The sequence below is a fragment of the Geospiza fortis genome, unplaced genomic scaffold (genome assembly GCF_000277835.1).
Source record: "Geospiza fortis unplaced genomic scaffold, GeoFor_1.0 scaffold878, whole genome shotgun sequence".
Classification (NCBI taxonomy): domain Eukaryota; kingdom Metazoa; phylum Chordata; class Aves; order Passeriformes; family Thraupidae; genus Geospiza; species Geospiza fortis.
In genome coordinates this window covers 1,258,699-1,270,695 of record NW_005054471.1, presented here as the reverse complement: position 1 = coordinate 1,270,695, position 11,997 = coordinate 1,258,699, and the positions used below count along the sequence as shown (strand labels likewise).

The following is an 11,997-nucleotide window of genomic DNA, read 5'->3' as shown; positions in this document are numbered from 1 at the left end:
AAGAGTGTGCTACATTGAATAACAGTGATACAACTTTTGGAATTTTTCCTCAGTATTTAGTCAAGGCAGTACACAGACCATGGGTAACACAGAATACCAAAGTGGAATGATATTAAATTTTCTGAGCTGAAAATATCTGGAAGCAGAGATAACTAGACAGAAGTGTTGTATCTGCCTGTCCTGCTCTTTCTGTTCCTGTACCATCTGTTTATGGCTCTGATTACAGGGAGGATACTCAATGATCTTAAAGGTCTTTTTCAACCCAAATGATTCTGTGATTCCACAGTTCTGACCCAGAGACATGATGGTCTGATCCATAACCATCCTTATGTTCTTGAATGAACTTGGAAATGACAGTATTTGAGGCAGAAGCAAAATGCAAAGAGTTTAATGCAGTTGGTGCAGGCTTGCTCCTCTCACCCTTAGATGGCAAGGTATGAAAACACAAGTCTGGCATTAAGGATTTTGAATGAATCTATGCAAAGAAGGGTGGAGCAATGTGATTAGACCATAACAAGGACACATATGCAAGAGAGGTAAAAACAATACCATTAGTCTGACCTTACCAGCACATGAGGCAACAGAATTAATGAGGAGGAAAAAATTACAGAACAGGGATTAAACATGAAATGGAATAAAATAGCAGATATTTACTAAAGATAGGCTGTGTCCAAATAATCTCATCTCTTTCTTTAATGAAAAGCAAGTTGTGTTTTCCTTGAACAGGCAAAGTAGAGGAAAGGTAATCTAGCTGGAATTCTGTTTAGCAATAGCAAAACTATTGCTATAGTGCCATTAGGCAATTATTAGATAGACCAGAAAAGTTGTTATTACAGCTTGGGAGGGACTGGTGGAGTGGAAGATTTCATTTTGGAGTATCAAAACAATCTTTGGTAAGGAGCAGGTTTATAGTCTGTAATGACAGGGAGAAACATGAGTGTGTCTCTCCAGCAACTCCATGTTGGTTGGGGACTGTGATGTGGCTATGAGACAAGTCCAGTGCTGGAATTTACCCTGTGATGAGTAGCAGAGAAGATATTAAGTTATGTAAGGTGACCTGATACCTTTTCAGGAGTAGGCAGGGATATGTGGTTTTGATCATCACTTTTCAATTATTGCAAAACTACACAGATATGGAAAATATCATAGGAAATCGAAAGCTTGAATTTACAACACTAGAAAATCTTAGCATGTTTATCTGTTAATGCAAAGGTAGGTAGGGACTCTGATTTGGATAACAGAGAGAGAAAGAGAATTACTAAGAAGAGGAGAGTGTCAACAGAAATACTGATGATGTCAACCAATTAGGAATATAAAAATTAAAATATAAATTAAATTAATTAAAATAGGAAATCAAAGCAGGAACTTTCTGCAGTGGGAGGTGGTTGATATTGTCATAAGAAGTCCAAACAAAATTAATATTTAACGGAGAAATGTGCATTCCTGAATTATGTGAGGTTCTGTCTCACTTGTCTATCTCACAATAACATTATCCCTGTCTGAGATGTGCCTGGTGAGACAGCCCACAGGGTCAAAATAGCACTTGGAAGCTCTCGGATGATGGCTACTATCACTTTTCATGTAACAGGTGAATTTAGAATTCAATTAACTTTCACATTATTGTTCACCTGTTCCTGGTCATCCTGAAGAGTGCAAGAGTTGTTACCAACTCCCCTGTCTTCAATGTTCTGTTTGCAGTTTATCAGAATTAAAAGCAAAGAGTGAAAATGAAGAGATGAGTACAGTTATGGAATTTAATAACTGCTTGACCTGATATCAGCTAGGGGACTTTATTTAGGATTTACAGTTGGTGTATGCATTCAGGTGTTGGCTGGGCAACAGTGACAACAGCCCTGTACTGTGCTTCTTTCTTTGCAAACCAGATGCTCTTCTAGTCACAGTACATACACTGCTAGAGGTATGAGTGGATATTGCACTGATATCAGGGTGGGGTTTGTCTCATGGATGTGCAGTTACACACCAGTAGAAGCTTTTTTTCATGCTTCAGTTTGTGGGAGTCACACATTGCAACTGGCCAGCAGCTGAGAGGCAAGTAGGAGGCAGTTAGTGATAAGGAATTACAGAGGAAGACCAAGCCCTTTTTTCTGAAGTATTAGCCCATTTTCCATTTTACGTATGATTCAATTAACAATATTGCTGTTCTAAAAATAACTTATGCACAGAAATAAACAAAGCAAACCTGGTATCCTATGAGCTCTCCTTGCATTTGGCTAGCTAGATCAGAATTGGCCTAAGGTGGAAAAATGTGTTTCAAAAATAATTTTTTTTAAAGAAGGAGAAATTAGGCCTAGCACTTCCTCTGAATATTTATTTCAGCAGCATACAGAATAAATAAAATCCAAAACAGGACACGATACAAAGATAAAATAACTTACTCTCATCCACTTATAATGTCAAAAATGTAGTCATAGGTGTGTTGTTAACAGGATAGCTACCTGACAGAAAAGCTGACTTAAAACTTTTTGTATTCATGGGTTTCCTGAGAGTTTCATGAGAGTTTCCTCCTTTGCAGGAAAAAAAAAACCCAATTGAATAATATATTGTTTCTGCATTTACAAGGTTGTTGGTTTTTTGTTTTATTTCTTTTAAATTTTTAGCCTGCTTTTCACTGACACTCCCCAAAAATAAAATTTGTGAAATCATATCATAAATTAATATAATGATTTGGATGGGAAGGGACCTTAGAGATCATCTCATTCTGACCACTGTACCATTGGCAGGAACACCTTCCTCTGGACCAGGTTGCACAAAGCCCTGTCCAACCCGGCCTTGAACACTTCCAGGGCTGGGACATCCACAGCTTCTCTGGACAACCTGTGCCAGTGCCTCAACACACTCACAGTACAGAATTTTTTCCCTAATATTTGATCCAAATCTACCCTCTTTCATTTTAAGACAGGTGTTCCTCACCCTGTCACTATACTTCCTGATGAGTAGTCCTTCCCTGTATTTCCTGTAGGTTCTCTTTAGGGACTGGAAAGTGCTTTAGGGTCTCCTCAGAGCCTTCTCTTCTCCAGGCTGAACAACCCCAATTCTCTCAGCCTATCTCCATAGAAGAGCGGCTCCAGGCCCTGATCATATTCATGGCCTCTTCTGGACTCACTCCAGCAGTTCTATGTCATTCCCTGTCATTCTGGGAGCCCAGAGCTGGATGCTCCAGGTGGGTCTCACCAGAGTGGAGCAGTGGGGCAGAATCCCCTGCCTTGATCTGCTGCCTTTCTCTGAACTTGGTTTCAAGTTCTACTTAATTTTTTTCTAGAAAAAGAGGACTGCACACATTACTGGAGGTGTAAGCAAACCATAGATTTATAGAAAATGTAACAGTTTACAGAATTTTTTTTCTGTTTTGTCCCCTCATCTCTATGCAGCCCTATTAATTTTGTGCTGTTTGAATGAGACTCAATCTCCTTTGAGTCTCTGCAGAGCCCAGGAAAGAAACAGAGGGACAGACATAATCTGAGGTCATGTTCCTGGTTCTGACTGTGACTGTGTGGTGCAGTTTGGTCAACCCAGTTCACTTTTTCTTTTCATATTCAGGGCACTCTCTGAGCTGTGTCAAGGATGGCATGTTTCTTCCCAGTGTTGTCACTATGAAGGAAATCTTACTGTGCTGGCAGCCATCAGTTCATAGAAGGGGCTTGAAGATTAAAGGCTTTGAAACACTGGTGGGGCTTTGGGGCAGCAGTAGTGGATGGGGATTCAGGTACTTGGAGCAGCAAGCTCTCAGAGCACTATGTATATGCCTTGGCATTCTGACATCATTGCACAGAGCTGTGATATCATACTTATATGGTCAGCACTGTGGACTTCAAGCTTTGTCCTTCCCACTGCTAGCACCCAGGCTTCTTGTCCTTCTTTCTAGTTAGTCCAGTTTGGATTTCACTAATGGTCGCACATACACACACAGAATATAGAGAGCACACTCACAAAAAATAGTTGAGAATGGAGTTTAGTAAGATATGGTGATCAGCCAGAGGGCTCTGTGAGATAAGCATATGAACCAGCCACCTGCTGACAGACAAACAGCCCCTGCTGGGCTCTCTTTTCTCTACTTGTCCATGGAGGTGTGAATGGATCAGGTTGGAATTACCCAGTGCTTGACTGAAGGACTCCTAAATCCTGTGACATTTACTTAATGCATGAGACCTTAGAGCTCTCCAGGTAGAGATGAGAGAGTGCTCATGCATGACCAAACCCCTCTGATTTCATCACCAAATCTGATGAACTGTTACACAGTGAGATGGGGTAGGAATCATCTGTGTCCTTTTAGGTCATCCTGTCAGGAGTTATATTGAAAGACAAGACTCTTATCTACCTTTAGATGCAAGTACCAGTATTGTGCTAAATCAGGAACAAACACTGAAGTTACTGCAGCTCAGCTGTGGATGGCATCTTGCTAAATTTTTAATAAAGCAATTACATTTTTTCAAGTGCCTGTATCATTAGGTTCTGGTATGACACATTTCAAGCTAATCTGTATTCACGATCAAAGGACTCAGGTTTTTCAGTCACAAGAGGTCTGAGGCACCTGTAAACAGATAGGAAATATATTTTCTCTTCCTTTCTTTTCTCTTCAGCACGTCGATTCTCTAAGCATGGTTGCAAGGGCTGCTAAAATAGCAGAACGGATGGTGAACCTGAACACCTATGATGACATTGCACAAGGTATGGCCCACTGAGAGGTGCTTCTAACTCAAGTATCAGTCCTGCAGATAAGTACCTACAGCCACAGCAAGGACAGGACAGGACAGAGTAGAAAAACAGAAGTGAAATGGGCAGGTTTAGGAACCTGCTGACTCACACAAGGCAAGTAGTACATCAGACCATGGGCATGCAAAGACCATGGCACATTAGCCCTGCTCTGAGCTGGCTGGGGACAGCAGGTCTGGTGAGCACTGCAGCACTTCCTTCCCTCAGCAGGTACTTCACTCCTGGATGCAGGTGCTAGTGACAGCAGCCACAGCAGAGCTGATCCCTGCTCACATACCAACCATGGCAACATGCTCAGTCTTGATGTCATTTTACAAAAGTAATTTTGCTGCATCTGCTCAGTTTCCTCCTGAAGAGCTGTGTCTAGCTCTGGGAGTGGCCTGAGGTCACATCTTACTCAGGGCTTCTATTTTTCTTGTTAATTCTTTGTCTGCTGATCATCAGTTTGATTTTTATTTTTCCGATGTGTGAGAGGGCTTGTTAAAATGCATTTAAAGGGCTGAGTTGCTGGTTTGGAGTCAGGACTGAAGAACTGAGACAGATTTTACACTAACAATTGAGTTGTGCAGAGGCTGTGAGGATAACAGATTGTCTTTTAAAGCTTCCCTGACATTGAACTGTGCTGATTTATTTCTGATTTATATACTGGGACCTTTCCTTGATTTTTTTTTTTTTGTTTAGATTTTAAATATTTTGAGGATGCATCTGATGAATACAGAGGCCAGAAAGGAACCCTCCTCCCACTCTGGAAGTTCCAGTATGAAAAAACCAAGAAACTTGCAGTTACTGCCCTCTCCTGGTAAGTCTCTTCATTCCAAACTTAATCTCGACTGTTGCGCAGGGGAGTGGAATGGAATGTAAAGGGGTCTTTACAACTTTACGTATGAGGCAGGGCTGATTTCTCTGGGAACACGGGTTTGATTTGTTACAGTTGGCTGCTTGGGCAGCACTGAAACGTGCCTGGTGCTTCTGGTTACAGAGAAGATTGTATAAGGCTTGTGCCCTTCAGCAGAAACTGAAGGCAGAGCAGATTCTGTGCAGCACTGGGGGAAAGTGAATGTGGTTAACAGGGCAAAGAAAAGTCCTTTCTTGGAAAAGCTGGGATAGTTGTGTCATATCCTTGAACAGTATACTGTAGGAATTGGCCCTGCATAGGACAGCCCCAAAAATCCAGCTGTGTACTTGAGTGCTGACCAAACACTTTTGCTCTGTCATGCTTGGTGCTGTGACCACCTCCCTGGGGAGCCTGTTCTTGTGCCCATCCACCCTCTGGGTGAAGAACCTTTTTATAAGATGAACGTAGCTCTTTCCTGGCGCAACTTGATGCCATTCCCTTGGCTTCTGTCACTGCTCATCATGGAGATCATGGAGGTCTGCCCCCTCTCCTCACAATGACATTTTGAGTGCAGTGAGGTCTCCCCTCAGTCTCAGGTCCTCCAGGCTGAGGAGACCAAGTGACCTGAGCCACTCCCCACACAAGGGCTTCCCCTTCAGACAAGAGAGGTATTTGTGTGTTGGGATCTTGCACAGTTCAGTGCGGTAGGCATTTGCCCTGCAGTCCATTTTCACATATTTTGGTCAGTCCAAAAATGATCACTGATACTTGCAAATCTACTCTCTTTTGTTCTGAGATATTATTGCTATGGTTATTACTGTGAAAAAAACCCACTTATCACCAACACAAATGAGTCTTTTCACTTATTAACATGCTTGATGCTCCTCAGAGCTGGCTTGGTTCATGCACTGAGCATGAGACCTACCTAGTCAGACCCTGCCCGGTGCTCCCCTGCAGTTAGGCCTCCTCTTGTTTGTGTGAGCACATTTGTGCCTTGACAAGGAGAATCTATGGAGAGACAGAGCAGGATTGCCATCTTCTGCCTTTCAAGCCACTGTGGTATTATGTAAGAGAGTATCACACATGCAGTTGTGTGAGAATTACAGATAGCAGTAAAAATGGGAAGGAAAATGTGGAGAAAAGGCAACTTTAATAGGTAGTTTATACTGCCATTAAATTTGTCTCCAGGGAATGATAAGAGAAAGATGACTCTGAAATTGGAAGAATTATTCCAAATTGCTTTATGGAATAAGCTTTTCTAATTCAATTTTTATTCTATCATTTTTAGCAGTGATGGTGCATTTAGTGAAAAGAACAAGAGCATTAGGATGCCTAGGTATTAGCCCAAATGAAAAAGGAGAAATGAAAAGAGAAGTAGGTTTATTTTATCAATTCACAGTAGCAATTCAGAGAAAATGCTCATAGATAATTTCTACATATGTTCATTTCATGGAATTGAATTCACAACACAGCCCTGGTTGTGCTGTGTGAGCTCAGGGATAACAACAGTATTGATCTTTGTCCCATGGAAATCCTACCTGCAGCAATCTACCACCCACAGAAGAGGTTGAAGAGAGAGTAGATGTTTTTCGAGTAAAGGGACTTTAGAAGACGTAGTAGATGGCTAATTGCTCATTGCCAGTATTTACCACAAGAAATACAATGTTCACCACCTGGGTCAGAAGGGAATTTCCCTTCCTGATTTGTGGTTGTGATCATGAATTTATGAACTGATAGCTGTCTCTGAAAGCATCTCTCATAATTTAATAAGAGATAGGGAAAGTGAGTTTATTGATTTAGAAACTCTAATTCTTGCCACTGAAAGATGGAAACCTATATATTCCTGCCTTTTTGCTTTCCTCAAAGATCTAATTTTTAAATGTAAACTTCCTACAATTATGAGATGGATAAGCCAAGAAGTGCTGGAGATTGACATGTCTGTCTTTTTATCTTTTTCATCTACTGTTTTGATCTTCTAATGTTCTGCTTTTTTGTGCATCGTGAGTTTGGATGAGTTACCAGCTTTATTAGTGCTATGGTCAAAGGGCAGAACCCTCAGACTGAGTGGAGTCCTGTGAGAATGAACTCTGAAGTTAATTTGTGAAACACTGTGTATTGCTGTGCAACTACATGGTTAATAATAAATGCCATCTTATATATGTTTTCTCATTACAGGAATCCAAAGTACAAGGACCTATTTGCAGTGGGGTATGGTTCTTGTAAGTATTAAATGCAAAAGAATCACTGAGAGATTTAAAATATTTAACAAGTGCTCTGAGATCAATTCAGACAATCCTCTGAGGCATGAATCGCATCTCATAGCAAGAACTCACTTAATTTCATAGCAATAAATTGAGATTTGACTCAATACAGGGATTAGGCCTTTCCATTCCATGACATGAACATTCAGAAATACATAGGCATAGACAGCAATTACTGTAGGACTAAACCAAATTTAAAACAGGATAATGTGATACATAATGGAATTGCTGAACTATTCTTTTTTCCTTTGTGGTCTGGAGAACAGAAATATGCATGATTTCTAGAGAGTTTAGATAGATCCATGGAGGACCAGTTTGCTGTTGGAGGGATAGACCACCTGATTCTGTAAATTGATAGCTGTGAGTTGCGGGGAGCTGAGTACATACAAGGGGACAGACCTATATTTGCTGACCTTCTCAATTTAAACAATTGCTACATGATTGTGTAAGATACTTGGCTAGACCAGCAACAGAAACCTTTGGTATCATCCCAAATATGTCTTTATTCTTATGTCTTTTTCTGTGCTCTGAGAATGGAACCAGATGGGTTGTCTTCATTTATGCTGGTAAGGAGTGTGCTCTGCTTGCAATATTGCAAAATTTCATTTTCCTTTTAAATTTACATTTTTCTTTTGACTTTCGCTCCATCTGAGTCTGGAAATGTTCTTGTTAGTTTGCCAAGATGCCTAAATTGGCCTGACACTTTTTAATTCAGCAGGCAGCAGCTATTCTGAAGAGCAGATTAGAATCAGCTTTTGGGGAAAAAAAAGCATGGTGTGAAGTGCTCAGGATGTCCTTGCCTTGTACAGCACAGCAAAATCTTATTGTTCTCAAATCCCTGTGCTGAGAGAGTGCAGGAATTTAGCAATGCCTTCCCACTGCCCTGCCAGCCAGGTGGCAGAGGAGGGATACAAGCTCAAGGAAGGTAATCTCCCTGCTTAACCTATTCCATAACCTATTCATTTAATTGTTTTAATTTCATACACTTTGTACTCTAGGCAAGACCAGTATGCTTTCTGGGTTGTGCAAAAGTATTAGTTAGTTCTACCAGGGTCCATTGTGCCAAAGTCAATACAGAGATGCAAAGGGAGGGAGACTCTAACTCAGTGGTTTGCCATTTAGGTGACAAGAGAGCCAGAAATCTTCTTACCCCATTTTTATAGACGACAGAGGGCATAGCTTGTTTCTACCTGCTGAAGGCAACTAACAGCTGAGTCTCTGGTCTCGACTCCCCCTTTAGTCAGCACGGAGAGATGAGCACATCCAGAGGCCATCCATCCTGATGTTCAAGGGAGGAGCTAAGTGGCTCTCTGGAAGGGGTGATCCCTCCTCACAAGTGAGCTGAGGCAGAGCACCTAGCTGGATTTATCTCACCTCACTTCAGTTGTCTCTTAAATGACTAAAGTGAGGTGAGATAAATCCAGCCCAGAGGAAATGATCTTATAGTCACACAACGACTGGGATATCTTTGGGTCTGCTGTGGCCATAATTACATCACCAGTCTTCTGAGCAGCAGGCATTTGGGAGCACTGCCAAAATACAAGTAATACATTTGTCCTGTTGCCTGAAATGTACTTTTTGAAACGAAAGATCCCTTGTTTACTGTGGGGTGACACCACTCCAGAGTGGTGGGCGCTTTCTTTACAGAGAGGGCCCTAGCCTCTCCCTTGCTTTTGTACCCTATTTCTGCAGTCTTCTCCAGTGATTTATTTGGATGGGGTTTCTGATGCTAACAGTGTTTCTTTGGCATGAGACAGGCTCTTCTGAACAAGGAAATATTGCCATTGTAATTTGCAATTCAGGGTTTATGCTGCCTGGCTGGAACTAATTTTTATTCCCATGAAGAGGAGCTGTCTTTCTATTTTTGCATAAATGAGATTGCTGGGTTTCTGGCTACACTGACAGCTTGCAGTGCAGGGTTCAGAGCCACTAGTGGGTGTTGGGCTTGTGTTCTGCCTTCCTGATGGGAACACTATGAATACAAGCTCAGGTCTTTGCCATCACCTCAGTTCATGTTCCAAAAGCAATTGTACCTCTGACAGGCTTCAGAGATGGCTTTCTATGTGCAGCTCCAACTGTCAGCTCATGAGCTGAGTTGGGAAAAAAATTTTCTCCATGGCCAATGTATTTTATCCCACAGTTTCTTTGGATCAAATGGACGTAACTTTCCACTCAAGGATGTTTGAAGAGTACAGATTCACACACAAAGCACAGGCAATCTGAGGTATTTGGCAAAGATGTCTACTCAGTTCTTCACAGTCTGAAATAGGGCTTTATGTAGGCAGAAGAAAAGCACATAAAGATACATATACTGTTCTAACTTTCTAGTCTAAAATCAGCATAAGTAGTGCTGGCACAGGGTCCCTACACTGGTGTGACTGCATGCAAAGTAAGAGTTGCTGCAACTTTGTGATCAAACTAAATCAGTGTCAAATCCAGACCAGAGCTTTCATGGAGATGAGCTGGCTTTTAGTAGATGTCCATAGACTCCCCAAAGCTGAAGAGTAATCGTGGAACAAGAACATGGAACAGCTCTGGTTGCACTCTCCTAAAACATAGAGACAGATAAATACAGGGAGATTGGGCATATTTACTAGGCAGTCTTGTATTTTCCCATTTCTCAAATGAACTGCCCAATGACCATGGATATTCTTTTATTTACTGCCTTGCAGTGAGTGAGGCTGATGGATGGTTGGTCACTGCAATAAGGGTATTCCCAAACAGGACATGCTTAGGGTGCTTCAGAAGGAATAGTGAGAGGAGAAAATTAATCAAGTGGCTTTTACAGCAAGGTACTGCCTCTTCCTGTATGCCTCTCTACTTTATAGGCATTTTCAGAATCAGGCACTTTAATTAGAGATTAGAATCAAGAAAATGAAAAGTAAAACTAGTGCACTCACAGAGGGAAAAAGTCATTCTGCAGGGACTGAGAAGAGATATGCATACAGATACGCTATTTGCCTCCTCTTTTTCTTCAAGATGCCTCATTTCCCTCTATCTAGAAAACAAATAGTGGAAAAAATAATTAGTAGTGAATTCCCAATCCACTACTCGCTCAAAAGATTGAATAAAAACAAAGATGAGCTTCATGTTACACCACTTAGGTTTGTACACAGCCTGTTTCAAGCCCCAGAGATTTATTCTAGGCCAAATAGTTTGTTTTCTAGCAAAATGTCTTTCAGCCTAATACGAATTTGAGGGACACAAGTAAGGCGTCATAGAATCATAGTGTGGTTTGTGTTGGAAGGAACATTAAAGATTGTTCAATTCAAATCCCCTTGCCACTGGCAGGAAAGCCACTCACTAGATCATGTTGCTTAGGATATCAAACCAGTCCTTGAACACTTCCAGGGATGGGACATCCACAGCTTCCCTGGACAACCTGTTCCAGTGTCTCGCCTTCTTCACAGTAAAGAATTTATTCCTAATATCGAATCTAAACTCTCAGTTTAAGAAGGTTATCCCTTGTTCTGTTGCTATCTGCCTATGTAAAAAGATATCTCCATCTCTTTTATAAGCCTGCTTTAAGTACTGGAAGGCCCCATTGAGGTCTTCCCAGAGACTTCTTTTCTCCAGGTTGAGCAACCCCAACTCTTTCAGCCTGTCTTCATAGTGGGGATGCTCCAGCCCTCTGATCATGCCTGTGATCTCCTCTGAACTCACTCCAACAGGTCCATGCCTTCCTTGGCCTCTAGAGATGATCATCAGGCAGTGTAAAATGGGATGGAAGGTGCTAAACATTGAGGAGACAAGGGCTGAAGAGCTTATTGTGATGGTAATGGCTAAGCCTTGGCTCCCTTACCCAAATTCTTGAGTATCAGGATTGAGAGCTCTTGCACCCTAAGAAAAATGTATCTAAATGTTTCCCAGCTCTTATTCACTCCTTGATTTCTGAAAGTGTTTTCCCAAAGAGTGGCACATGCTAATGCTCTAAACAGCCTAGATATAGGCTCTGGCAGTGAGATATTTTTTAATCCAGTTGGTGTGTGCTCTGCTGATTCAATGCCATATAAGTTAAATCTTATTATATACTTAACTGGATGCTGAATGATTGCATTCATACTTTTGCTAGTACAGTTATTCTATCAGTTGTCCTGACAAGAGGGATGGTAGTGTTGACAAGACATTTACCCTCTCCTTAGGTCTAGGGATCCAGATAATAGGTGAGAT

General features: G+C 41.4%; 1 protein-coding gene across 1 annotated transcript in view; it reads left to right on the top strand.

Annotated features, from left to right (window-relative positions):
- DNAI1 (dynein axonemal intermediate chain 1) overlaps positions 1 to 11,997 on the top strand; it is a 136,864-nt gene that overhangs the window by 26,065 nt on the left and 98,802 nt on the right. Inside the window, exons 10-12 of the mRNA XM_031062862.1 lie at positions 4,599 to 4,686; positions 5,413 to 5,530; positions 7,742 to 7,785. Coding sequence (XP_030918722.1) covers positions 4,599 to 4,686; positions 5,413 to 5,530; positions 7,742 to 7,785 — 250 coding nt within the window. The remainder of the gene's footprint in view (positions 1 to 4,598; positions 4,687 to 5,412; positions 5,531 to 7,741; positions 7,786 to 11,997) is intronic.